Raw genomic sequence first — 26,747 nt, 5'->3', positions numbered from 1 at the left:
GGTGCCTTTTATCTCCTAATTACTCCTACTGCGCAGGAACCAGCAACCTAGAGTGCCTTGGTCAGACAGAAGGAGATAAGGGGTGGGGCACCTGGCCCATCTCTTCTGAGAAATGAGGAACCACTGTGGCCTTCCTGTTCTGACAGGCTTGGTTTGTCCTTGCTCTGCATCTGGGAAAACAAGGCATTGGTGGGGTAAGAAGCATGCTCTAAGGAAACCACAGCCTGAGAGGGGAAGAGACTTGCCCAAGGCCACTTGGTAGACAGTCCCATGACTTGGGAAAGGCCCTACAAGCCACTTCCTGAAAGCAGAACCTCTTTGCAGCCTCCATCGTGCCCCACCCCGCTGTCGGGTCCTGGGAGGGGCTGTGACCAAGACTCAGGAAGTGTCAAGTGAACCTCAGGCCCTGGGTAGGCCTTGGCTGGTAGAGACACCACCTCCCAAAATGCAGTCTGGAGACTCACTGTGTGTGATCCAGGAGGGCAGGTCCAGATTCAAGCAATGCCTGACCTATCCTCCAGAACTGCTGGGACAGGATCTCAGGGCCCACTGGGAGCCAGGAAACCTGATGTTGCCCAGACCTTTAGTGTACCTTGGTATCTGCACCAAGGAGACTTTTGGTAAATTGGCTGAACAAAAATGACTTTGATGCTCAACATCATAGCATCTTAATCAACTTTAGGATCACAGAATCTCAAACGTTTGGTCTCTGATGTCTCATCTCCAACACCCCTAGAAAGGTTGGCTTGCATACCTGCCCTGACAGGGATCTCACTACCTTTAAAGACAGCAAGACTGTGATTGCTTGGCTAGTTCTCCCCAACATCAAGCCCCAATTTGCCTTCTGTAGTTGTGAGGAGTTGGCATGCTGTAGGTGGGCCTGGCTTCACTTCCTGCCCGTTGTCTGAGGCCACAAGCAGAGGAGCAGGAACCAGCCTATACCCTGTTGCTAGGTGCCCACAGCCTCTCAGAGTCACACAGACCACAGACCATATGGAAGGAAGGCTTCAGCTCAGTGAGGAGCCTGGTGTCACCCAATGGTAGCAGGAAAGCAAAGCCCCTGCACCCTCAGAGCCTGGCTGCTGCTCCCCCTGGCCCCATCTGCACTTTCACCATTTCAACACCTATCTTTGAAGTACGGATGGAAGCTGGAGGGCTGCCAATGTGTGGGCCTCCAGAGATGTCAGCTCATTAACACCTGGGAATGTCTGGCGGCAGGGCCAGTCTGGTACCTAGTGGACCAAGTCCAGCTCCCAAGCCCAGAGGCAAGAGAGCAGCAGAGCCAAGGGCAAGGGTTCTAGGGTGCCTGGGTTCAAATTTAACCACTCCCCCTCATGGTCTAGGGTCTCCCCTTCCTGCCCTCAGTTTTCTATCTGGGGAGCAGGAATCATTACAATAACTAGGGGTGCCTGGGTGGCTCAGTCAGTTAAGCATCTGCCTATGGCTCAGATCGTGATTCCTGGGTCCTGGGCTGGAGCCCTGGATCCCAAGGCTCCCTGCTCAGCGGGAAGTCTGCATCTCCCTCTCCCTCTGCCCCTCCCCCTGCTCATGCTCTCTCTTTCTCAAATAAATAAATAAAGTCTTTGCAAAAAATAAAATAGAATAACTGTTAGGCAGATTCACTGAGGTGGCTGTGCACAGGCTACAGGAAGGGCCCAGTACCTCCATGGTCCCCACACCCAGGCCTGCAATTGCCTCTGTCCTTGCCTAATGAACGGCTCAGGGCTCAGAGGTCATAAGTGCCCCCCTCCTGGCTGCCCTGCCCTCTCTGCCCACTGGCACCCAGTGCAGGTATCATTTATCCTATCACCTCGTAATTATCTATGGTGTCTGGGAGCTCCAAGGGGGTGGAGGAGAGAGGCTGAGCCCCGTCCTGCCCCGTCCCCACCCTGGGGTAGGGCCTGGTCTTGTCTCCGAGGGGGGGTCACTGACTCAAGCCTGCCTGTCCTTGCCTCTCCAGCCCCCACCCCCTACTGTGCACCCCACCCACCACCCACCCCCAGCCGGGGGTAAGTAGACCTGTGATTCTCCTGATGCCAAAACCACCCAACACTTCCCATAGGTGCCCAGCTAGCCCTCTGTCAGGGCTTCTAGGAGCCCCCACCCCTGCCACCTCATTCCTTGGCCTCCTGCACCACTTCAAGCTGAACTCAGTTACTCTCTGAGTTCTGTTTGCAACATTTCGTGGGCTGATGTTTCAGATGCCTCAGGTCAACTTGCCTGCCTAAACCTGAGCTAAGGAACAGCCTTCCCCATACCTCCACCAGACCGCCTATCCTCACACCCCGCGCCCATCCCCAACCGTACTGGTCCTGTCCAGCGGCCTTGCCCCCCCCCCCACACCCCCTCCGGGCTTCACCTGACCCCCGGCCCCCCTCACCTGGCAACTCCTTCTGTGTCCACAGCCCTTCCACCGGTTCCCTACTGCAGCCCCATGCTGAGCCCTGGAGGACGTCTTCTGTCTTCTCTCACTTTTAAGCCTTCAAAGGTCCCCTTTGCCCTCCAGATAAATTCCTGCCTTGCTAGGGCCCCGCCCCCTTCCCTGTGAGGTTCTTCCCATGCTCCCCGCTGGGACTCCAAGCGGACACTTCCTTCAGACCCCAGCCTCAGTGCAGCCTCCTCCGGAAGTCCCCCCCACCCTCTGCTCAGGTGTCTCCTTCCACTCCCCGGGGGAGGGGGGGTTCCCGTGTGGCCTCCATCACGGCTCCCCATCCCTGTGGGCTAGCTGTGGGCCTGCCTTCCTATGTCTTAGGCTCCGCAGTATCCACAAGGCCCAGTGGTCAGCACTGCGTGGACAAAAGAAGGCTGCAGGGTGGCTGAGCGGACTCAGTACAAAGCCAGAGAAAGCCAGTTTGTAAAAACACCCGTGTGCTGGACTCTTTCTTTATTGTGTCTAATCCTACAATAAGATGGCAGCCGGGCATTCTATTTCCCCATGTTAGAGATGAGGAAGCTGGGGCTTGCAGCAGCTGCCACAGTGAATTGAACAGAATTCCCCGGAATTCCACCCGGAGCTCTGGATGTGACCTTATCTGGGAACAGAGTCTTTGTAGATATCATTAGTGTGGGCCCTAAATCTGATAACCAGTGTCCTTACAAGGTCATGTGAAGGGGGAGCCTGGGTGGTGCCATCAGTTAAGTGGCTGCCTTCTGCTCAGGTCATGATCCTGGGCTTGAGACCCCCATCGGGCTCCCTGCTCAGGAGGGACCTCCCCCTTGCTCATGCTTGCACTCGCCCTCTCCCTCTCTCAAATGAATAAATAAAAAATCTTGAAAAAGGGATGCCTGAGTGGCTCAGTGGTTGAGAATCTGCCTTCTGCTCAGGGCATGATCCCAGGATTCGGGATCGAGTCCCGCATCGGGCTCTCTGCGAGGAGCCTGCTTCTCCTTCTGCCTGCGTCTGTGCCTCTCTCTGTGTGTCTCTCATGAATAAATAAAAATCTTGAAAAAAAAAAAAAAAGCCATGTGAAGAGAGTGTGCCTGGGTGGTGCTGTCGGTTGAGCATCTGACTCTTGGTTTTAGCTCAGTTGTGATCTTGGGGTGGTGGGACCAGGCCAGCTGGGCTCTGTGCTCAGCGGGGAGGCTGTTCAAGACTCTCCCTCTCTCTCTCCACTGTCTCAAATAAATAAATATTTAAAAAGAAGAAGGGGCAGCCTCGGTGGCGCAGCGGTTTAACGCCGCCTGCAGCCCAGGGCGTGATCCTGGAGACCCAGGATCGAGTCCCATGTCAGGCTCTCTGTGGAGCCTGCTTCTCCCTCTGCCTGTGTCTCTGCCTCTCTCTGTGTGTGTGTCTGTCATAAATAAATAAAATTTTTTTTATTATTTTTATTTATTTATGATAGTCACAGAGAGAGAGAGAGAGAGGCAGAGACACAGGCGGAGGGAGAAACAGGCTCCATGCACCGGGAGCCTGATGTGGGATTCGATCCCGGGTCTCCAGGATCACGCCCTGGGCCAAAGGCAGGCGCCAAACCGCTGCGCCACCCAGGGATCCCTGTCATAAATAAATAAATAAAATCTTAAGAAAAAAAGAAGAAGAAGAAAGCACTGAAGAGAGACACACACACAAAAAAAAAAAAAGAGAGAGAGAGAGAGAGAGAGACATACACACACACACACACAAACACACACAGACACAGGTAATAAAGCCAGGGGTTAACAGAACCCCAGGTGGCAGTGATGTCGCTGAAACCAAGGAATGTCAAGGATGCCAGCAACCACCAGAAGCTAGGAAAAAGCACAGGAAGGTTCTTCCCTAGAGCCTTCAGAGGCAGTGCAGCCCTGCCAATGCCTTGATTTCCGACTTCTAGTCCCCAGAACTGTGAGAGAATACATTTGTTTTAAGCCATCAAGTTTTTGATAATTTGTTATGACAGTGACAGAAAACTAATACAGCTGCCTACTTTGCCTGAGTTTGTTCACCCTATAAGTGACAGGTCCAGGGGATTCCAATCCGTCCTGCGCCTGTATTTGTGAGCCTGTATCCACAGGGATCCCTGGCCCTGCAGGGCAGGCTTACAAGACATCCCTACAGGGCCAGCTCCAGGAGAAACTGTTTCTGTTGAGTGTCCATCTGCTTCTTTCCTCCTAGTGAGTTCCCAAACCTTCCTGCATCCTTCTTTGGAGGGGCTGCCAGAAGGCTCATTGTCACCTGGCTTCTTGCTGAGGTACCATAAACCCTGCTGGTACCTGGGCTTGGTCTATCCCACTGGGTGGATACAGAAGAGGCCCAAAGGTCCAGTACCAGCCACAGCTACAGCCCTTCTCCCCTCCTGCTGGGTCATCTGGACTTTGGTTCCCTGTCACTCCAGCTGGGCCACCACATGGGTGACCAAGAGCTTGGGAAGCCAAAGGTGTGCCTGGCACCACTACTTGTCTCCTAGCAGGCTCCCACTTGGAGCCCAGGATGCTCCCCAGCAAGGCCTGGGGTTTGGCTATGTCTCTCCCACCTGACTCTCTGACTCCCCAATTTCCCACCTCATTGGCTGCCTGGGGACCCAATTCAAGCCGCTGAACCTCCATTTCAACCCTAGCGCCTGGGAGGACAATCATAGCACACTGCTTCCCTACCCCCACCCCAATGGGGTCTCCACAAACACAGACCTACTGAGCAAGGCAATTCCAGGGAGAGATGCCAGCAGCCATCACTTAAATATGCACAGAGATTAGAAAGGGGGAATCATGCACCCCACTCCTGAGGGCATAGCTCTGTCTCTGGGTCCTCCTGCCCACTTCAGATTAGGCCAGAAACACTCCCCAAGAGCCGGCTCAACCTAACCACCCCCACAGGAGGCAGAGGGAGGCCTACCCAGGCATCCAGGCCCAGACACCACCTCCCTCTTTTTCTGGGAAAATGTCCTCCAGGAATCTCTCAGCCAAGAGCACAGAGGGTGGGGTGGGGGGTGGGGGGGGCTGGGGGGGCAGTTCTCTGCTTTCCATACGACTCTAACTCTGAGCACGCCCCTTGTGTCTCTGCCTGGGTTGCCCCCTCCCCAACCCCCCCTGCCCCAGCTTGGCCTTCTCATGTTTGAGGGGACAATTTCCAGGCCTGGCTCTGCCTCTGGAAGGATATGGTCAGGATTTGGGAGACATCCCAGCTCTGGCTTCAGCCCTCGGGATGTAGAAGAGAGGGAGGGGGTTCTTACCAGGCTGCCAGCTCTTGACAGGGGTCTGAGAAATCCCGGGGGGCAAAGGGCTGCTGCCTAAGTCTCTGGTCCCGTCAGGTCAGCGACAGCGCCTGGACCCTGGAGGAAGGCAGGCTGAGCAAGTCATGCAGGTTTGCCAGGGAGGAAACCTGTAGTGCCAAGGTGGCCCCAGGACAATGCTGGCTACAGAGGGGAGGGGTGAGTGGAGGCTGCTGGGTCCAGCTGGCAGATGGCAGGGGAAAGGGGCCCCAGGATAGAAAAGCCCTGGGTGGGGAGCAGTCCCAACGGGGGTGTCCAGGCAAACAACACAGGGTTTGGGGTTCAGTGGGTGGTCAAGTGGCAAGGATACTAAGCTATCTTCTGTCTTGTATCAGGGGCTCAGCCCTGGGGGACCACAGAGCCCAGCACCCTGTCCCTAGACACACTCCTGGGAGGCAATACCTAACCCAAAAGAGGGGCCTGAGTCTGACCTCACCTACCAACTGCCCTCAGATGGCCACTCCTCACCCCATATACACCCTTTCTGTGTTCGCCCCTCCTTTACCTGTGCCCAGGCCCACTGTCCTAACAGGCTGGACACATCCTCTTTTGCTGTGGGAGCTGGGGGTCTGGAGCCTCATGCTCCAAATGTCCCCTACCCAGGGAATGTGAGGGCCCAGAGCTGGGGGGGGGGGGCTGGGGGGGGCTGTCCCTCAAGTAGGCTCCTAGAGCTGGGTGGGTCCCTAGCTCAAGCTTGATCCCTAGAGGAGCCAGGACTCCCCGTCTTCACACTGCCTCCCCACCCGTCAAGTCGAAGAAGGAAGCCTGGGGCAGGTGCACCTGACCTGCTACCAGCCTGCTCTGAGCTGGCCCTACGGGTAACCGCGTAACCGGCACTCTTCATCCCCCAAATCTCCCAGGCCTGGGTCAGAGGAAGGGCACACCACCTAGCCTGCCCAGCCCTGTCCCCAGTCAGGCCGGAGGCGCAGTAAGTATTTGGCGAGCAGGAATGCGTATGCAGGTGGGCAGGCCAGCTACTGCGGTCGCCCACTGCCTGGGGAGTCCCTGAGCAGGGGACGGCACAGTCCCCCCGGATTCCGATCCAGCGCTCGCAGCACCAGCAAACCCCGCCGGCTGCCCTCCCTCCGCGTCTCCAGGCCCCGCTCCGGACGGAGCCCCGGAGCCCGGGCGGGCGCGGCCGCGGGGGGCGGCGGGCGAGGCCGCGGGGGGCGGGGGGCGAGGCCGCGGGGGGCGGGGGGCGAGGCCGCGGGGGGCGGGGGGCGGCGGGTGAGGCCGCGGGGGGCGGGGGGCGAGGCGGCGGGGGGCGGGGGGCGAGGCGGCGGGGGGCGGGGGGCGAGGCCGCGGGCGAGGCCGCGGGGGGCGGGGGGCGAGGCGGCGGGCGAGGCCGCGGGGGGCGAGGCGGCGGGGGGCGGGGGGCGAGGCGGCGGGCGAGGCCGCGGGGGGCGGGGGGCGGGGGGCGAGGCGGCGGGCGAGGCCGCGGGGGGCGGGGGCTCGCAGCGAGCGCTCCCGAAGCGGCAGGGCCCCCCGGGTCCCCGCGGTGCAGCCGGGGCGGGGCGGGGCCGGGGGCGGGGCGCACACGGCCGGGACTCCCTCGGGCTCGGCGCCCGCGGCGGGCGGCCATGGGGGCGCGGCTGGGCCGGCGGAGCGGGGCCGAGGCGGGCTCGGAAGCCGGGGCGGCGGCGGGGTGCGGGCCCGCGCCCTATGAGCGCCGGGTGCGCTGGCTCCGCGAGATCCAGGCGACGCTCCGCGAGCGGCGGCCCGAGCGCGCCCGGCAGCTGCTGCGCCTCCTGCGCCAGGCGAGAGAAGGAGCGGGCCGGCGGGGGCGGGGGCGGGGGCGGGGGCCGGGGCCGGGGGGGCGGGGGGAGGGGGAGGGGGAGGGCCTGGACGGGCCGGGGGTGGGGGGGCGCGCAGCTGGCCCGGGGCGCGGGCGGGTCCGCGGGGGGGTCCGCGGGCTGAGGGGTCTCGTCGGGGCGGGGGCGCGAGGGAGGGGAGGCCGTCGGCTGGAGTGGAGGCCGCTGAGGCTGCGGGGCGCGGGGGCTGTGATGCGGAGGAGGCGCCGGACGGTGGGTCAGTCTGTGTGTGTTGAAGGTGCCCCAAGCTTGGAGCCAAGAACCCAGATTCAGGCCTCGGCAGGAGAAGAGTAGAGCTGGGAGGAGCGGCAAGGGAGGGGTGAGAGGGGGTGACATCTTGTGCTGAGGGGCAGGGGAGGAGGACAGCTCCTCTCTCCTTGGGGTGAAGGGAGGCGGGGACCCGCAGCTGGTCAGCCTGCCCAACCTCACCATGACACTACGGCAGCCCAGACAGAGCTACAACTCACATCACCCATCCTCCTAACAGGCAGATCACCCCTGTTTGGTACATACACCTGGCATCTGTACACCACAGCAGCACGTCTGGATTGGGGTGGGGGGGATTGTGCCTCTGGTCCCACACACACCAGGTACCTGAGCCAGCCTGGGGTGCCCCCGGGAGACATGGGTTCTGGTCCCAGCATCGCCACCGGGCAAGCCACTTCCCTTTCTGGCAGTGTCCCCACCCCCCGAAGCAGCTGCCACCACAACCTGCCCCGTCCTGGAATCTGAATCAGCCATGCAGGTGTTTGGCCTGCAGGTGGATGATTAGAGAAGGGAAACTGAGGCTTGGACAACAGTGGTGAGCCTCCAGCCACAAAGAAAATTAGGGGGGCAGCCAAGGCCAGAGCCCAACCCCTGGCCTCCCAGCCCACTCCCTGCTGTGCTGGGCTTCCTTTCTCTGAGCTTCGCCAGCTGGAAAGGTGGGGCTGGCCCTTTAAGAGGAGCTGTCCGCACCAGCAGAAGGTTGGCTGTGTGTCTGGGGCCCTGTCTGGGTCAGCCCAGGCTCACCGGCTAGCCCTCTCTTCTGGATCCTCCCTAGCTGGCATTTGTAACTTGAATGGTGTTTAAAACGCAAACAGCAAAGCAGCACCGAATCAGCTAGACCATCCAGAGGCACAGATCTTTGTCTAGAATGGTATCTGGAACCAAAGCACCAGCAGGACATTTTTTTTTTTTTAACTGGGAAAGCAGTGATGTTGCCCCCTTGTGTCTCAGAGGCCAGAATTCCCAGCCAAAGAGGGGGCTACCCTGCCCCACAATCCACAAGGACTCCACAGTTATGGCCCTTGGGCATTCCCACCTGGCCTGTCTGCCTGTGCACAGGGTCTTTAAGCACAGATCGTGTCACTCTCTGGCTTGAGGAGGGCCCAGGGGTCTGGAGGCCCCCCCTGGCTGTGCCTGCCCCATCAGCTTGTCAGTATATACTCTAAATGGGCACTCTAAAAGGATGTTCAATACCACACCAGGCCTATGGGAGTAATGGGAGGAGAAGCCCAAGGACTGAAGGCAGGAAGGCCAGGGTAGGCCAGGGACCCAATGGTGAGGTCTCTGAGGGGTGGAAGACATGGAGGCTGGACAACGTGGCCAGTGGGCTGGGGAGGGTGGGAATGTCAGGCCGAGCATGAGTCTCTAGTGTTGCACAATGAGAGCCATTTGGTTTCCAGTAAAGGGGTTAAGGATCAAGCTTAGGTGCGTGTTTCCTGGAGCTGGCTCTGGCAGCCCAAGGGTAGGATGAGATGGGTGTTGGGAGGCTGAGAGGCCCAGGAGGAGGTTGTTAGGGAGAGAGGCCTGAACCTCTTGGGCCAGTGGGGAGGGTGAACTGGGCAGAGATGGGAGAGGGAAGAGTGCCGGGTGGTTCTGAGCTCTCACTTGAGTGCTGGGAAGATGGGGACAGTGATGCCCTTTACTGAGCTGGGGCACAAGAAGTGAGGCCAGCTTCAGGTCAGGAGGTGAACACACCCAGTCTAAGCTGCCTTTGGGACATCTGAGCTGAGAGAGAGGTCCAGTCCCACAAATGGGGCCTGGACCTGTCAGCAAACAGACGGTGACCAGAAGTCTAGAGAGCTTGGGAATAGATGGAAGAGGCAAAGGGCCCCAAGGGAATGTGGGAGGGTGGCAGCATTTGGGGGTCCTCAGTGGAACCCCCAAAGAACCCTCCAGACAAGCCCAACCCCAGAGGTAACAGGTGTCATAGTACCATATTTTGCCTCCAGGGAACCAGTCTAAGGGTTTTGGAACCTATTTGTCATCTCCCTGAAGCCCCTGATGCACTGACACTCTCCTCATCCAAAGGGTCCCCTTGCTTCTGGACAGTTGGCCCATTGCCACCTGGGAAGAGACTCCAACAAGCATCAGAGAGGGAGACCAAGAACTGGGAACAGGCGCGAGGGTCTGGCTTAGATGGGGACCTGGAGACGGGAGAGCCCAACTCCTGGCTCACTCAGCTCTCCTCACCACGCACAGGACCTGGGCCTCGAGGGGACCCTCCTCACTGACATCCTCTACAGGAATGTGGCCTTCCTCAATCTTGTGGACCCCATCTCCCATGACCTGCTGGTGAACCTGGCCCGGGACCTGCAGTGCCCCAAGACGGTGAGGCCAGTAGACGTGGGCCTCAGGCTGGGCAGTGCGGCTGACAGGGACCAGGAACACCCAGGGCTGGAGGCTAGGAGCCTTGTGTTCATCTGGCTTGCTTCGAGGCTTTAAGCAGGTCAATGTCCCTCACTGGGACCTGATGCCAGTTTCAGTGTATTAGGATGGCAAGCAGCTAGAACACCTGTGAGCTGTGCTTTCCTACATCTGAAAAGTCATGGGTTGGGTAGACCTGCTTCCACAGTGCCAGCACTGTGCGCCAGGGCCTGGGACCCAGGCAGAAAGTCATACAGGGACACTGCGGGACATAGAATGTTCTGATAAATCTGCTGATGGAACCAAGCTCCCAGCCTCTGAGTTCCTGGGGCCAGAAGAGAGCCACCCTAGGCTGGAATCCCTGTCCGCATGTCCCCATCCTGTATGGATACATCTGGGGACAAGTGTGCACTGCTTCCCACAGCAGTGTGAGCCACAGGCAAATCCCTCCTCATGTTGAATTGGAATTTGCCATCTGTGGCCTCCATCCCCCCTCCTCCCAAGCCACCACATCTGCTCCAAACCCTGCTTTGGTGGCACCTGCAGATACCCTGCCACGAGCATGGAAGGTGCTATGCTCCTGACACAGCCACCAGCCTCCATCCCTTAGTCACAGGTCTCTGTATGAAACAAGGATGCCCACTATGGGCCCAGCCAGCTCTGAACTCCCACATCTATAAGCAGGCATCACAAGGATTCTGAGGCTAGCTTCGAGCCACACAGTGACTGCCAGGGCTTGCTGCCACTGTGTGTACGCACCGTTAACAGAGGAACAGGATAAAGAATGTGCTGGATAGTGGAGTGTGCTCAGTGCCAGCTTTGTGGAAAGCAGAGCATCCCTGTTTTTCCCCCTCCACGCTAGGTCTCTCTGAGGGCCCACTTAGGACCAGGAGAGAGCCAAGTGGTGGGACTGTAACACATTAACCCTCCCAGCCCTGGCAGCCCAGACCCAGGCCCCATAGGCACGGTCTAGCTTGGAGAGTGAGAGGAAGAAGAGCATGCTGACCTGGCTTGTTCCTATTCCCTGGGGGTGGCGTCAGTGGAGCAGGGCCCCCTGGAGGGGCCTGGTTCTGCCTCCCCCTGTGGCGAGTTGCCGGGGAGCGGGGAGCGTTGAGGGTGGGCAGGGAGCCGGCTGATAGCCTCGAGACACTGGCCTTGGGCCTGAGGACAGGGAACAAGGGCCCATTGTCTAGGCTTCCTCCCGCCGGGCACCGCGGGCTTCAGACCAGCCTGTCCAGTTCCCAGTGGCAGCCTCCCCTGGCTGTGTGCCAGGCTCCAGCCAGGGTGGGGGGTGGGAGGGGGAGGCCAGTGGTCAGCTCAGTGATCCATGATGAATCATGTGCTGGGGCACACACTTGGATCCCCAAGGCCCCGAGGGGGATGGGAGGGGCTCAGCCTTACCCTGACAACGCTTCCCCTCAACAGGACTATGAGCTCTGGAAGTCCTCGGATAAGATCTGCCGGCAGCTCATCTACCATCTCACCCCTCACTCCAAGCGGCAGCGAGGATCCAGCCTGCCCCGGAGGAAGACCCCGAGCTGGTAAGGGGAGCCTAGCCATAGCCCCACCTCATGGCCCCTTAGGGTCCCTTCCTAGGCGGACTTGGAGAGGCAGCTCAGCAAGAGGCTGGTGCCTGAAACCGTACCCTGTGAGCCCCTCACTCTTGTCTGCATCACAGCTCTGGAATGCTCCCCAAACCAAGCTGCACCCTCTCTGTGACCTGCTTCCATCACCCCTCAATCCCTGGCCTGTCACAGGGCCTGGCCCCGACCCCTGAATCCTCACAATAGGCTGTGAGGGAGACAGATTCTGGGTCATGATTCCAATTTTATAGGAAAGGAAACCAAGGTGGGGAGAGGCCAAGTGGCTTGCCCAAGGCCACACCCTGCCCTGATTTTCCTAGAGCTCTTTAAAAAGCCTTGCTAGGCTGCCTGAAGCCAAGGCCTCCACCACCAGCCTGAGACCTACTCTGCTGTGGGGTTCCCTTCCCAGTCACTCCATCACAGCTCTGTGGCCAGACTCAGCCTAGGGACTTGCTGTGGACACCAGGTCCAGGGACCTGGAACCACAGCCCCGGTGCTCTCCCCTGCTTGCTTCCCTATTCCCTGAGCCCGGTGGTTCACGATGAGCCCAGAGCCCATGGGGTTGTTCCCTCCCTAGCAGTGGTCCCTCTGCCTAACTGCATAGTAGGCCATGTTCAAACGACAGTAGAGACCTAGAGGGCAGTTCCAGGGGTGGTGGAGGACGCTTCTCAGTCTCTAAACTTTCTTTCCAGCTTAGAACATAGGGGCCCCTTCACCTCCCAACAGCCCACGCCCACACGTCCCAACACATCCCCTCTTACTCCTCCCCTCTTGCTCCTCTAGCCCCCAAGGCCAGGGGGACTACCCTGATACCCTGTCACCCCCATAGGAACATCTGTCTGTACCCACAAAAGGTGGACTTTGGAGGAGACATGGGGGAAAAGATGTGGGCTCAGCAGTTAGAGTACCTCAATTTGAAGACCTGGCTTCTCTCTCTTAGTAGTATGTGACCATGGAAGAGTCCTGTTACCTCTCTGAGCATCATTTGCTCCTCTGCAGAATGAGATCATTCTTACTCTAGATATAATAAGAGTGACAACGTAGGCACGCAGTAAGGTTTTATAATAGTGGCTCAAGAAACCTTAACACATGTATCTTTATTCTTCGTATCAGCCAAGTCTCCTTTTCACCAAAGGAGAAACTGAGGCTCAGAAAGGTTCCAAGAATTGACCAAGGCCACCCGTGTAGGAAGTAGCAGTTTGATCCCAGTATGGCCTGACAGTAGGGCCCAGGTCCTGCCACCACTGTGGGCTGCCCCGACGGGTGACTGACTGCAGCTGGTGGGGCCTGCCTGGGCCATGGATGCTGGCTCAGTCCATCCTCGCCTGCAACCCTCCCACAGCCTCAAGAGCAGCCTCCAGATGACACAGCTGACCGGGGAGACCGTGAACCTCTCAGGGATTCGGCTGTCGGCGCGTGATGTGCAGCATATCATGCGCTACTTGGGAAGCCAGGGAGCTGGGCTCACGGTGCTGGACCTGAGCTTCACAGGGCTGAGTGACGAGCTGTTGCGCCTGCTGCTGCCCAGCCTCTGGACACTGCCCCGCCTCACCCAACTCCTGCTCAACGGCAATAGGCTGACGAGGGCCAGTGCCCGTGAGCTCACTGAGGCTGTCAAGGACCCCACCAAGTTTCCTGCGCTGGCCTGGGTGGACCTGGGCAACAATGTGGATGTAGCCTCCTTGCCCCAACCCCTGCTGGTTGGCTTGCGCCGGCGGCTGAGCCAACACACTTCACTCCCCACCATCTATGAGGGCCTGGACCTTGAGTCTGAGGGTGGCATGGCTGAAGCCACCTCCACAGCCTCCACCTGGGGCTCGGCGGCTGCTGGGCCAGGGTCTGAGTCCCAGGCCTGCTGCACGAGGTGACCTGCCACCCACCCTGGCTCCTACCTGAGTGCCAACACTCTTAGGCACGTGGGATGGAGGATGACGGAGGCCTTCCAGGACCCCAGAGATCCGGTGTAAATGCTCAGCCTGGAATGAAGGGGATGGAAGGAGACTGGCTTCACCAAAGGCCAGCCAGTCAGCCCAGGATCAAGTGTGAGGCTTCTCCCAGCAGGGAGGGAGGGCCCAGCACCCGCAGTAAATGGTGATGCCCCCTCTGCTTCAGCCTTTCTACACTGCGGACCTCAGGGCCGCTGAGCGCCAGCCCTGCTTCTGGGGTGGGGAGAAGGGGCAGCCAAAGGTTCGGGGGTGCTGCCCACCTGAAAGGGAGGGACCAAGCTCACACTGACTTCCTGCCGGTGCTGCCTGGGCAGACCCCATGGTGCAGGGTCGGGTCTATCTGTGGGCAGGGGCTTAGAGGAGGCCTCCAAGGACCTGACCTTAACAGCTGGGTGGGGCTTGGAGTGGAGCAGGTTGGGAGGCTACAGAGGGGCAAAGCTCAGAATGGAGCCCCACAGCAAGCTTGGGCCTGAGCCCAGGATGCTGACTTCCCCACCAGGACCCCTTGGGCTGGGGATAAGACTGTGCTGACAGGAGGCCACAAAGGGCAGGTGCAGCACCCCCCCCTCCCCCACCAGGACCCATCCCCCTGTACTTAGTGGGCAACTCCACGGGGTTAGGAGACACCTCAGACCAGAAACAAAGAGCTTATGTGTTCCCTCCAGGCCCTGACGACCCATGTGCACAGTCATTCCTCTGGGGGACCCCCAGAAAGCATGCAGGAGGTAGAGATGGACACATCAGCAGTGGGAGCTGGGAGTGGAGCATTCCGAGCACTGACCCAGGGGCAGTCGGCTCCCAGCAAGGGGCTATCTTCTGTCTCCTCAAGGACCATCAGGGCAGGCTCCAGATCAGAAGCCTAAAGCCATGGTTACCTGCTCAGCCATGTGTGAAGACCTGGAGTACAGCCCAACTAGGAGTCAGTCAGAGCAAAGAAAGACAATGAAGGAATTTAAAGATGTCCAGGGGGGAAACTGAGGCTCAGAATGGGGAAGCCAGCAGCTAAAGTCTTCCAGGTCAGGTCTAGGGCAGTGGTGATGCTCATGGATAAGGAGAGACCTGATGGCAGAGAGAAGCTCCAAGGGCCAAAGAGAAGGTGGGGCACTCCCCTGGGCCTACATACCCAGGCCCACCAGCTGACCTTCCTCCATAGTCGGGACCATGAGTCAGCAATGATTCTAGGCCAGCCAGATGCATAAGAGCCTCTTGGGCCAGAAAGGAGATGGCCAAGAAGGGTGAGGACGGCACGGTGCTGGGTTCCAGGAGCAGGCAGGAGGTGGGGAGGAAAAGGAGCTCCCTCTCTGCTGCTGCCTGCCCCTCCACCCCCACACCCGCCACCCGAGGACAGGCCCCTGCCAGCCTGGCTGCTTTTGGAAGAACCCTTATCCGGAGGTGGTGGGAAGGGTGTGAATTACACCAGGTTCAGCCCAGCTCTGCTCCTGACTCGCTGTTGGGACCTGGCCAGGGCCTCCTCTCTCCTGGCCTTGGGTCTCTCCTTTTTCCTCTATGTTAAGGCTGGCTCTCCAGAGTCCCTTCCAGCTCTCAACCCTCCATCCTGGGGTCCTGGCCCTCTCAGTCCTCCTTGTTTTAAAGACATGGGCCTGCCCATTGGCCTGGGAGCCACAGAAGTATCTCCGGTGCCCTGGCTCTGGAACAAGGGGCTCAGGCTCCCCGGAGCAAGGTAGAGCAGGGTGGGAGATGAAAAGGGCCAGAAGGGAAGAGAAAGATGGGGAAGCTGGCCTTGCCCTGGGCAGGCTGTTAAGTCCGCCACAGGCAGGCAGCCGTGTTTTATGATTCCTTGCTGGAGAAATGCCGAGCTCGCTGTCCTCCCTGCCCTCCTGCTCCCCTCACTCCCTGCCCACCACTGGCCCAAATCCAGCCCACAAACCTTGAATGCCGCTGCTGGGAGAGATTCCTACCAGGATGGTGTGACGACCTGAGCGGGGTGTCACCAGGCGAGCTCTGGGAGAATTCAGGCAGCAGCAGCTGGTCTCAATCTCCCCGCCTCTCAGACGGAGGCACGCGATGCAATAGCTGAGCTCGAACATAAAACAGCTCAAGAGAAGAGGGTTGGCCTTGTTGCCAGGCAGGTGTCACATCCCCTTCACGAGCCCTCACGCCAGGGGCCTCATGGCCATCAGCGAGGCTACTCTATCAGCAGAGACACTCCAGGAGGAGGGGGCTTGTGCCTTGTGAAGCTTGGGGGGCAGAGAGCCCCCACCAGGCAGGCTCCAGCCTGAGTTCCAGACCCCAGAGGCAACAGATAGGCCTTGCCCAGGCCTAGTCTTGGAGGCAGATAGGCTCAGCTCAGTCCTGGCCCTGTCGCCCACTGGTGGTGTCCTCTTGGAGTCTGTTCCTTCATCTTGGGAACTAGGTACACCAAGCCTCCCCTTGTCCTGCTGGAGAGAGCATGACACGGTCTGGAAAGTGCCTGCTGTGTGGGAGGGCACAGGGCAGGCACACTCTTCAGCGTCAGTGGAGCCTCCACCCAGGGCTCCCTGGATGGGAATGGCAGGAGCCCAAACCTCCAGGACTCAGCAGAGCTGAAGCCATTTATTTATTTAGAGAGCACTTCTGTAGCTTTCCGTGGGCCAGGTACTGTGCAGATGGCCTTACATTCCTTTAATTCTCTTCGCACTTATAGGTGAGTGAACTGAGACAGGGAGAGGTCAAGTGATCTGTCCAAGGTAGAGCTAGAAATGAGAGAAGCCAGGATGTGAGCCAGGAGGCCTGGGTTGTCTGTGATGCTAACGCCAGCCTGATGCCGCCTGTCCCACAGCCATCCCGGGTTGGGGGCGAAGTGGGGTTGCTGAGGGTTCATGGGAATTCTTGAGCAAGCCCCCGCCGGAGACACCATTTGACATAGCAGACCTGCTTTGATGGCAGGTGTCCTGCACCTGAAGAGACCCTCAGCCACACTCGCCCTAGCACAAGACCAATCCGGACCTCCCTGGGCCTATTTCTTTGTGTGCAAAATGGGTGCAGAGGGGAGCAGTGAGCTCCCTAGGCTTTGCCCTCTTCCACGATTGAAAGGGACAGATGGGGAGTGGGTTCAAAAGCACTCAGCAGCCTGAATGAAGCCCAGCCCTGTACTTAGGGTGCGGGATTGATGCCCACTTCTGACAGTCTGAGTGGGACAACTGCTCAGAGGGGAAACGAAGGTAGCAGACAGACCGGCCCTGATATGGACACGTGGACCGTGGGTATCAGCCCTCAGAGGAAGGCTTATCATGGGAAGGACGGTTCTTCAGAGATAGCGGTGTGGCATCAAACAGGTAGTTTTGCACATAACACACCAAACGGCCCAGTACAGGACTGTCGAGAGACCATGGCCGCCTGAAGGAGCCTGTGTTGGTACTTTCACCTCTCTGGGCATCAGCCTCCTCAAGCTTAAACATGCTTTGCCAGGATGTTCAGAGCATTGGAGGGAAACATGTAGGAAAGATACCTGTGATCCACAGGACCTCTGTGACCAATGCTTGGGAACTTCTTTACTGCCCAGAAGGGAAAATATTTGAGTCCAGATAAGGTGCTTTCCATATGAATCTACAGCAAATGTCAGCCTCTGCTGAGTCTTTGTCTTGAAAATCCAAAATCTCATGCAGCTGATCCAAGTGGTTGATATCAACCCAGCACAGAGGTTTTTCTCTAGGTTCTAGAGGAAAAGGAAAACACACTTCTTCCTCTTAGAGATGATTGCAAATCATCAGTGAAAACCAGTATTTCCTTTCCCAACTGTATACTTCAGTTTTAATTTTTAAAAATTATATTGTGTTTTTATCTTTAAAAAATATATATTTATCTTTAGAGAGCGAGAGCATGCATGAGCAGGGGGAGGGGCAGAGGGAGAGAGAGAGAGAAAATCTCAAGCAGACTCCACACTGAGCATGGAGATTGATGCAGGGCTCAATCTCATGACCCTGAGATCATGACCTGAGCCAAAATCAGGAGTCTGGCACTTAACTAACAGCTACCCAGGTGCCCCCAAAATTGTATTGTATCTTAAGATTTTATTTATTTATTTATTTGAGACAGAGAGAGAGCATGAGACAGAAGTAGGGGCAGAGAGAGGGATAAGCAGGCTCCACACTGAGCAGGTCGCTTGTCGCAGGGCTCGATCCCAGGACCCCAGGATCATGATCTGAGCCAAAGGCAGATGCTTAATAGACTGAGCACCTGGGCACCCTTGGACTGACTTTTAAATGGAAACACAACATATCAGAATTTATAGGATGCCACTAAAATAGAACTTGGGGGGGGTACACTTATAGCAGTAAACATCTATTTAAGAAAAAAAAAAAAAGGTCTCAGATCAATGATCTCAAGCTATATTAATACCAGACAAGAAAATTCACTTAAGAATCTAGAAAAAGGGGCTCCTGGCTGGCTCAGTTAGTGGAGCATGTGACTCTTGATCTTGGGGTTGTGAGTTCAAGCCTTATGTCAAGTATAGAGATTATCCAAAAAAAAAAATTAATTAAAAAAAAGGATCTAGAAAAAGAAGAGCCAATGAAACCTAAAGTAAGCAGAAAGAAGGAAATAAAGATCAAAGTGGATATCAATGAAATAGAAAACAGAAAATCATAGAGAAAATCAAGATGATAAAATTGATAAACTTCTAGCCAGACTGATCAGGAAAGAAGAAAGAAAGAAAAAAAGACACAATTACCAATCTCAGAAATGAGAGGGGTGACTACTACAGATTCCACAGATATTGAAAGGGAATATCATGAAAAATTTTGTGCCAACAAATTGAACAACTTAGATGAAATGGACAAATTCCTTAAAAGATCCGAAATACCAATATTTAAGAACTAACCTGAATAGTCCTATATCTATTTTTTTAAAAGATTTTATTTACTTATTCATGAGAGACATGAATATTTAAGAAGTAACTAACCTGAATAGTCCTATATCTATTTTTTAAAAAGATTTTATTTATTTATTCATGAGAGAGAGAGAGAGGCAGAGACACAGGCAGAGGGAGAAGCAGGCTCCACACAGGGACCCCGACGTGGGACTCGATTCTGGGGCCCCAGGATCACGCCCTGGCCTGAAGGTGGTACTAAACCTCTAAGCCACCAGGGCTGCCCAAATAGTCCTATATCTATTAGAGAAACTGGAATTGTAGTTGAAAACTCTCTACAAAGAAAATTTCAGGTCTGTTTGCCTTCACTGAGGAATTTTACTAAATATTTAAGGAAGAAATAGTATCAATTCTCCACAAACTCTTCCAAAAAAATTAAAGAGAAGGAAATAACTCATTTTATGGGACCAGAATTACCCTGATAAGCAAAACCATGCAGGCAAAGAAAGATATTACAAGAAAAGAAAACCATAGTGAGATGCTACTACCCCAGAGAAAATGAAATATATGTTCATGCAAGACCTTGTATATGACTATTCATAGCAGCTTTATTTGTAATAGCTAAAAAGTGGAAACAACCCAAATGTCCACAAATGGTGGTACATCCATCCAATAAAATACAACTCAACAGGGATCCCTGGGTGGTGCAGCGGTTTGGCGCCGGCCTTTGGCCCAGGGCGCGATCCTGGAGACCCCGGATCGAATCCCACATCAGGCTCCCGGTGCATGGAGCCTGCCTTCTCCCTCTGCCTGTGTCTCTGCCCCTCTCTCTCTCTCTCTCTGTGACTATCATAAAAAAAAAAAAAAAAAAAAAAAAAAAAAAAAAAAAAAATGATGTTCCATGAAAACAAAACATCTAGATCAGTTTGCAAGTCAAAAGTCATCCAAACACTTAAAAAAAAAAAAAAATACAACTCAACAATTAAGAGGAATCGATATATCCAACATCGTGGGAGTCTCAAAATAATTACGCTGAGTGAAAGAAATATAAAAGAATACATCCCATATTTTTGCATATATCTAAAACCGTAGGGGTGCCTGGCTGTCAGTAAGAAGAACGTGACACTTGATCTCAGGGTCGTGAGTTCAAGCCCCACATCAGTGTAGAGATTACTAAAAGAATAAATAAATAAATGAACTTTAAAAAAACACATCTAGAAAATGCAAACTAATCTATAGGGGCAGCAAGCAGGTCAAAGTCCTTTCTGTTTGGAAGGGAGTGGGCAGGGAGGGGCAGAAAGGAGGCATTATCAAGGGGTACAAGGAAATTTTTGGAAATGACAGGTATCTTTACTGTCTTGATTGTGGTGGTGGTGGTTTCATGAAAGTCAAAATGTCACCATATTGTACATTTTAAATTGTAACACTTGTTGGGGCACCTGGGTGGCTTAGTAGGTTAAGCTTCTGATTCTTAGTTTCTTCCACTTAGGTCATGATCTCATGATCATGAAAAGGGTCATGAAACTGAGATGGAGGCCCCTTTGGGCTGTGCACTGAGCCAGGAATGCACTTACAGATTCTCTCCTTCTGCCCCTCCTCCCACATGCATAGGCACGCAGGCACATGTGCCCACTCTAACAAATTAAAATAAAATAAACATAAAAAAATAAATTGTGGGGATCCCTGGGTGGCTCAGTGGTTAAGTGCCTGCCTTCAGCCTAGAGCATAATTCTTGAGTCCAGGGATCGAGTCCCGTGTCGAGTCCCGTGTCGGGCTCCCTGCGTGGAGCTTGATTCTCCCTCTGCCTGTGTCTTTGCCTATCTCTTTCTCTCTCTCTCTCTGTCTCTCATGAGTGAATAAATAAAATCTTTAAAAAAATAAAATAAAATAAATTGTAACAATTATTATGTCCACTTTTATTTCAGTTGTACTACAATGAAGGATTATTTAAAAATACAATACAGGGGTGCCTGGGTGGCTCAGTCGGCTAAGGGAGCCTGCTTCTCCCTTTCCCTCTGTCCCTCCCCCTCTGCCCGCTCTTGGTGGAGCACAAACCCACACTCTCTCAAGTAAATAAAATCCTGAAAATAAATAAATAAATAAATAAATAAATAAATAAATAAATAAATAAATAAAGTAAAAGTTCAAACAACTAATTTCTCTTTTGGCTTCTTCTTTGATCCATGGGTTACTTAGAAGTGTGTTATGTTATTGTGTTTCCAAATATTTAGAGATTTTCCAAGGATCTTTCTGCTAATGACTTCTAATTTAATTTAATTTATTTGTGGTCAGACAACATAGTTAGTATGGCTTTGAAGCCTTTTGAATTTTGGTAAATGTTCTGTGTGTGCTTGAGAAGAATGTGTACTTGAGAAGAATTTTTGCTGTTGTTGAGTGGTTCTATTAAGTGTTAATCAAAATAAAGTTGACTACTATACCCTGCTGACTTTCTGTCTACTTGAGCTATTGATTATTGAGAGGGGAACTGAAACCTCTGACTGTAATTAGATTTGTCTATTTTTTTTTTATTTTTATATTGTAGTAAAACAGGTACTATGGACAGGGGACATGTGGAAGCAGTTTTCTTCTTCTGATGAACACATCCATTGTTTATACTCGTTCCAAGGCTTCTAACATGATGATGCTATTTCCTCGTATTACCACCATTCCAATATTGTTCTGTTGCCCGCTAGTTGCCATCTCCACACATTCATCTATCACAAGATTCATGAACGGATCGAACCCTCGCAATATTCCTTGGACATGTCTGCCACCATTTAATTTCAATGATAATTTCTTGTCCATAAATTTTTTCAACTCGGGAGGGTGAGCCTTGCTCATGGCGCCGACTCGGCGAGCTCCGATTTGTCTATTTTTTGTTGCATTTTTTGCATCAGGTATTTTGAAGCTTTTTATTAGATGCATAAATGTTTAAGATTTTTATGGCTCCATGAATAACTGACTCTGTCATCATTAGGAAATGACCATTATCATTGGCAAGTCCTTGGCAAGACTTCTTGCTCTGAAACCTACTTGTCTAATATTAACGTAGCTAGAGCTACTCTAGCTTTCTTTTGATTAGTTGTTAGCAATGGTATTATCTTTTTCCACCCTTTTACTTTTAACCTATTTGTGTCTTTATATTTATTCTTTTTTAAAGATTTTATTTATTTATTCTTGAGAGATAGAAGGAGAGACAGAGCCAGAGACACAGGCAGAGACAGAGCCAGAGACACAGGCAGAGGGAGAAGCAGGCCCATGCACCGGGAGCCCGACGTGGGATTCGATCCCGGGTCTCCAGGATCGCACCCTGGGCCAAAGGCAGGCGCCAAACCGCTGCGCCACCCCGGGATCCCTGTGTCTTTATATTTAAAGTGTGTTTCTTGGGCAGCCCTGTTGGCTCAGCGGTTTAGTGCCGCCTTCAGCCCAGGGCCTGATCCTGGAGACCCAGGATCGAGTCCCATGTCAGGCTCCCTGCATGGGGCCTGCTTCTCCCTCTGCCTGTGTCTTGGCCTCTCTTTCTGTGTGTGTCTCTAAGAAATAAATAAAATATATATTTTTTTAAAAAAGTGTGTTTCTTGGGTGACTGGGTGGCTCAGGAGGTTAAGAGTTTGCCTTTGGCTTAGGTCATGATCTCAGGGTCCTGGGACTGAGTCCACACAGGGCTCTCTGCTCAGCAGGGCATCTGCTTCTCCCTCACCCTCTCCCTCTGTGCTCTCCTCCCCTCTTCCTTTCTCAAATAAATAAATAAAATATTTTAAAAAATAAAGTGTGTTTACTGGTAGTATGTAGTTGGGTCCTGCTTTTTTATTTAATTTTTTATTTAATTCTAGTTAGTTAATTTTTTTTCTTTAGATTTATTTATTTATTCATTCAGAGAGAGAGAGAGGCAGAGAGAGAAGCGGGCTCCATGCAGGGAGCCCGACGTGGGACTCGATCCTGGGTCTCCAGGATTACACCCTGGGCTGCAGGCAGCGCTAAACTGCTGCGCTAAACTGCTGCGCCACCGGGGCTGCCCCTAGTTAGTTAACATTAGTGTAGTGGTTTCAGTAGAATTTAGTGATTCATCATTTACATATATTACCCAGTGTTCATCATAACCTTTGCTCTCCTTAATACCCATCACCCATTTAGCCCATCTTCCACCCACCTTCCTCTACAACCCCTAGTTTATTCTGTATCATTAAGAGTCTCTTATGGTTTGCTTCCCTCTCTGTTTTTTTTTCCTTCCCATATGTTCATCTGTTTTGTTTCTTAAATTCCACATGAGTGAAATCACATGGTATCTGTCTTGCTCTGACTTATTTCGCTTAGCATAATACACTCTAGCTCCATTCACATCATTGTAAATGGCAAGATTTAATTCTTTTTGATGACTGAGTAATATTCAATTGTGTATATATACCCTATCTTCTTTATCCATTCATCAGTCGATGGACATTTGGGCTCTTTCCATAGTTTGGTTCTTGTTGATAATGCTGCTATAAACATCGGGAGGTAAGTACCCCTTCAAATTTGTATTTTTGTATTCTTTGGGTAAATAATACAATAGTCAGAGGTTGTTTTATTTTTAACTTTAAAAAATATATATTGTATTTATTCGTTCATGAGAGACACAAAGAGAAAGGCAGAGACATAGGCAGAGAGAGAAATAGGCTCTCTGCGGGGAGCCTGATGCAAGACTTGATCCCAGGACCCCAGGATCACAACCTGAGCTGAAGGCAGATGCTCAACCTCTGAGCCACCCATGTGCCCCTATTTTTAACTTTTTGAGGAACATCCATACTGTTTTGCAGAATGGCTGCACCAGTTTGCATTCCCACCAGTAGCATAAGAGGGTTCCCCTTTCTCCACATCCAACAACAACATCTGTTAACAACATTTCTTAACACAAGAAAGAATGACCTGGTTCCAAAGTAGCACAAGGTTCACATTTTTTTTTTTATTTTTTTTTTATTATTATTTATGATAGTCACAGAGAGAGAGAGGCAGAGACACAGGCAGAGGGAGAAACAGGCTCCATGCACCGGGAGCCCGATGCGCGATTCGATCCTGGGTCTCCAGGATCGCGCCCTGGGCCAAAGGCAGGCGCCAAACCGCTGCGCCACCCAGGGATCCCAAGGTTCACATTTTTACTGCAATCTTTACATCCTGGTGCTATTTTTTTCAACAAGATACCTCTTAAAAATGGCAGTGTTCATAAGTACAAAAATTGTTATATCCAGCAGGTGGTGTTCTACATAGTTAATAAGAGAATTCTTCATAAAATTGATTTCCAAAAATGCATAATGTCTGATAATTACCTCAAAGGCCAAAAAATGAGCAGAAATAATCATTGGTTAATATTTGGCTTTGAGAAAGCCAGAAATGATTCAATTCCAAGAAATAAGCCACAATGATAAAAGATGTCATTAATATACTATATGCCTTTTAAGCCAAAGCAAACTTTTCACCTCAAGATAGTTCTGGTTTTTACATTCTTAATTCCCTTTGTCCAGGACAGGACTTCAACCTAAGCTATTATTTGACTAGAGTTCCTAATGCACAGTCATCCTCCACAGTATGTTTTCATTACAATACATAAATTGCAAAATGGCAAATGTCTAAGTCAGTTATAAAGAATTTATAGCATAATGAATGTCAATTTACAAAAACCATCAATAGACTTCTGTGCCAAAGCCTAAAAGTTGCTGCAGTAAAAGTCAAAACTAACATGATTCTTTGATATGCTCAGACTTTATTTACTACAAATTATTGTCATAAAAAAAAAAAAAAACAGAAAAGAAACCTTAGTAGATCCCTCCAAAGCTGTGTAATTTTCCAAATGATTCTCCTCGGGTTGTAAGAGCCTGTTCATTCTTTCAATTCTTTTTTAGTCGTTTAGCTTTTGCAATATTTTCTTGACGTTTTTGCTTCTTCTTTTGTTCCTTTTCCCTGGTCTCAATCATCTTGGCCAATTTCCAGGGCAGCATGGCATTTGCTAGAAACAATGAAATAAGAGCCAAAACAACTGTTGTAAGGAAGCCATATGGGTCCTGTGCAGACCATTCCACAACATACTCAGCCCAAGCATTTAGAGCAAACATCCTTCTAAGTCTTATGTTTGAGTAGTGATCTCCAACTTTGTCCTGAGATTATTAGTGAGCCGATTACAATTTCGGTTGACCCTTGGCTGCTTGTCTTCTTTGGCTCTACCATACACTTGTGAGACAAGGTTTAAATTCTGTATCTTCCTTCCGCAAGGTGTCCCCTGGACTAGATCTCCAAACCAGATGCTCTCGGCTCCTGAAGCTGCAGCTGATGATACTTCACTAGTATCAGCATGTCCCTTCCATCCTTTGTTTTCCCGCTTGCTCATTCTTCCTTCTCTACTCTATCCAGCCACCGCCCCTCAGGGGCCGTGTTCACCCACCCTTCAGCCTCCAGCACGCCTCAGGTCTGCCTGGAAATGGTTGCCTCTGCTGGGTACTGGAGCAAAACCACCTACCTCTCCTACATCACAGCTGGGACCATGGGCTCAGACCCCTTAAGAGGCCATTATTGATGGCCCATTATCTTGCTACTTATTTTCTATTTGTCCCATCTGTTCTTTGTTCCTTTCTTCCTTTTTCTGCCTTCTTTTAGAATATTTATGAATCCATCATAAATCTCCTTTTGTTGGCTTAACTTTTTAATTGAGGAAAAATCCATATAATACAAAATTCCCCATTTTAACCATTTCTTATTAGATTTTATTTTTAAGTAATCTCTACCCTCAACAGAGGGCTCAGAGATCAAGAGTTGCACACTCTACCCAATGAGACAGCCAGGCGTCCCACCATTTTAAAGTGCACAATTCAGGGGCGTTTAGCACATTCTCCATGTTGTGCAACCATCCTCACTAATTACAGAACGTTTTCATTTGCCCGTAAAAGAAATCCCATAGCCATCAAGCAGGCACTCCTTATTCTCCCTTCCCCAGTCTCTGGCAACCACAAATCTGCTTTGTCTCTACCAATTTGCCTAATCTGAGCATTTCATATAAATGGAATCGTACATGGCCTTTGTGTCTGGCTTCTTCCTCTTAGCATGTTTTCAGAGTGCATTCATGTTGTAGCATGGACCAGTAATTCTTTTTATAGCTAAATAGTATCTCATCGTGTGGATATACCATTTTGTTTACCCATTTATCAGCTGATGGACATTTGAGTGTTGGCTTCTCTTATTACTTCTGAGTTGTTTGGGATTTATATGATATATCTTTAATCTATTACAGTCTACCTTCAAGTAATATATCACCTTTAATGTAAGAATTTTATAATAGTATACTTTCCTTTCTCCCCTCTTGGTCTTTATGCTAATATTGTCATGCATTTTACTTTTACATATGTTAGAAGCCCCATAACACAATCTTCTCTCCTTTGTGTAGATAATAGATTTCCATCTGGTATACTTTTCCTAATGCCCAAAGGATGTCCTTTAACATATTTTGTATAGCAGGCCTCCTGGTGATGAATTTTTTTTTCAGCCTTTGTAGGTCTGAAAACATCTTTATTTTGCCTTCATTTCTAATAGATGCTTTTTCTCAAGTACTGCATATTAGATTAACAGGTTTTTTTTCTTTTCTGTCAGTACTTTAAAGATGTTACTTCACTATCTTTGTGCTTGCACTCTTTCCAATGAGTAATGTCATCCTTAACATTGTTCCTTGATGATGACATTTTTTTTTCTCTAGCTGCTTTTTAAGATGTTTTCTCTTCACTGGTTTTGAGTTATGATATGCTTTAGTATCATTTTCTTCATATTTCTTGTACTTGAAGTTCATTTAGCTTCTTGGATCTGTGGGCTTATAATTGCTCATCAAGCTTGGAAAGTTTTTGGCCATTTATCTCTTCAAATGCTTCAAATAATTTTTCTGTCCCTATCATCACCTCTCCTTCAGGGACTCTAGCCCCACATAGATTAGGTCACTTGAAGCTGTCTCAGTTTTCTTCTTTTGTAGTTTTTTTTTTTTTTTCTCTACATTTCATTTTGGGTAGTTTCTATAGTTGTGCCTTAAAGCTCACTAATCTTTTTTTTTTTCAGCAGCATCTAATCTGCTGTTAATCTCATCCAGCTATAAGTGCAATTTGAAGTTTCTTCCTTTTCCTTCTTTCTCCTCCCTTCCCTCCTTATATTTTTAAATCATCCATGCCTCTTTTTTCTTTAAATTAAGATTTTATTCATTTAGAGAGAGAAAAAGAGAATGCACAAGTGGGAGAAGGAGCAGGGAGAGGAAGAGAATCTCAAGCAGACTTCATGAGAGC

At 51.8% G+C, this 26,747-nt stretch overlaps 4 protein-coding genes across 8 annotated transcripts in view; 1 reads left to right on the top strand and 3 right to left on the bottom strand.

The window, feature by feature from the left end:
- Nucleotides 1-17,310, bottom strand: part of GGT1 (gamma-glutamyltransferase 1) — a 35,701-nt gene extending 18,391 nt beyond the window's left edge. The window contains exons 1-2 of one of the 4 annotated variants that reach the window (XM_072723385.1): nt 17,104-17,310; nt 15,544-16,348 (exon numbers count right to left, since the gene is read on the bottom strand). The gene's annotated coding sequence lies outside the window, so the exon portion shown is untranslated. Of the gene's footprint in view, nt 1-2,380; nt 2,548-5,645; nt 5,740-11,132; nt 11,278-15,543; nt 16,349-17,103 lie in introns of those variants that run through there. The other 3 variants (XM_072723384.1, XM_072723386.1, XM_072723382.1) reach the window with 3 other exon arrangements.
- Nucleotides 7,232-13,815, top strand: LRRC75B (leucine rich repeat containing 75B). Of its 2 annotated transcripts, XM_072723390.1 has the most exons (4): nt 7,232-7,441; nt 9,962-10,090; nt 11,552-11,667; nt 13,052-13,815. In XM_072723390.1, the coding sequence occupies exons 1-4, from the start codon at nt 7,265-7,267 to the stop codon at nt 13,575-13,577; spliced, it is 948 nt and encodes a 315-aa protein (XP_072579491.1). In that variant the 5' UTR covers nt 7,232-7,264; the 3' UTR covers nt 13,578-13,815. The 2 variants fall into 2 exon arrangements, with proteins under 2 accessions (XP_072579491.1, XP_072579492.1); XM_072723391.1 differs by lacking the exon at nt 9,962-10,090.
- Nucleotides 17,311-20,991: 3,681 nt separating the features above from the next.
- LOC112907462 (small nuclear ribonucleoprotein G) lies at nt 20,992-21,320 on the bottom strand. Its single transcript, XM_025982690.2, has one exon. The coding sequence runs from the start codon at nt 21,301-21,303 to the stop codon at nt 21,073-21,075; it is 231 nt and encodes a 76-aa protein (XP_025838475.1). The 5' UTR covers nt 21,304-21,320; the 3' UTR covers nt 20,992-21,072.
- A 2,869-nt stretch (nt 21,321-24,189) lies between these two features.
- Nucleotides 24,190-24,698, bottom strand: SMIM15 (small integral membrane protein 15). Its single transcript, XM_025982744.2, has one exon. It carries the CDS (start codon nt 24,546-24,548, stop codon nt 24,324-24,326), a length of 225 nt encoding a protein of 74 aa, XP_025838529.1. The 5' UTR covers nt 24,549-24,698; the 3' UTR covers nt 24,190-24,323.
- Between the last annotated feature and the right edge of the window lie 2,049 nt (nt 24,699-26,747).

This window comes from Vulpes vulpes, chromosome 10 (assembly GCF_048418805.1).
Source record: "Vulpes vulpes isolate BD-2025 chromosome 10, VulVul3, whole genome shotgun sequence".
In the NCBI taxonomy this organism is placed as follows: domain Eukaryota; kingdom Metazoa; phylum Chordata; class Mammalia; order Carnivora; family Canidae; genus Vulpes; species Vulpes vulpes.
Note: the sequence above shows the minus strand (reverse complement) of the source record. Positions and strands in the feature narration are given on the sequence as shown.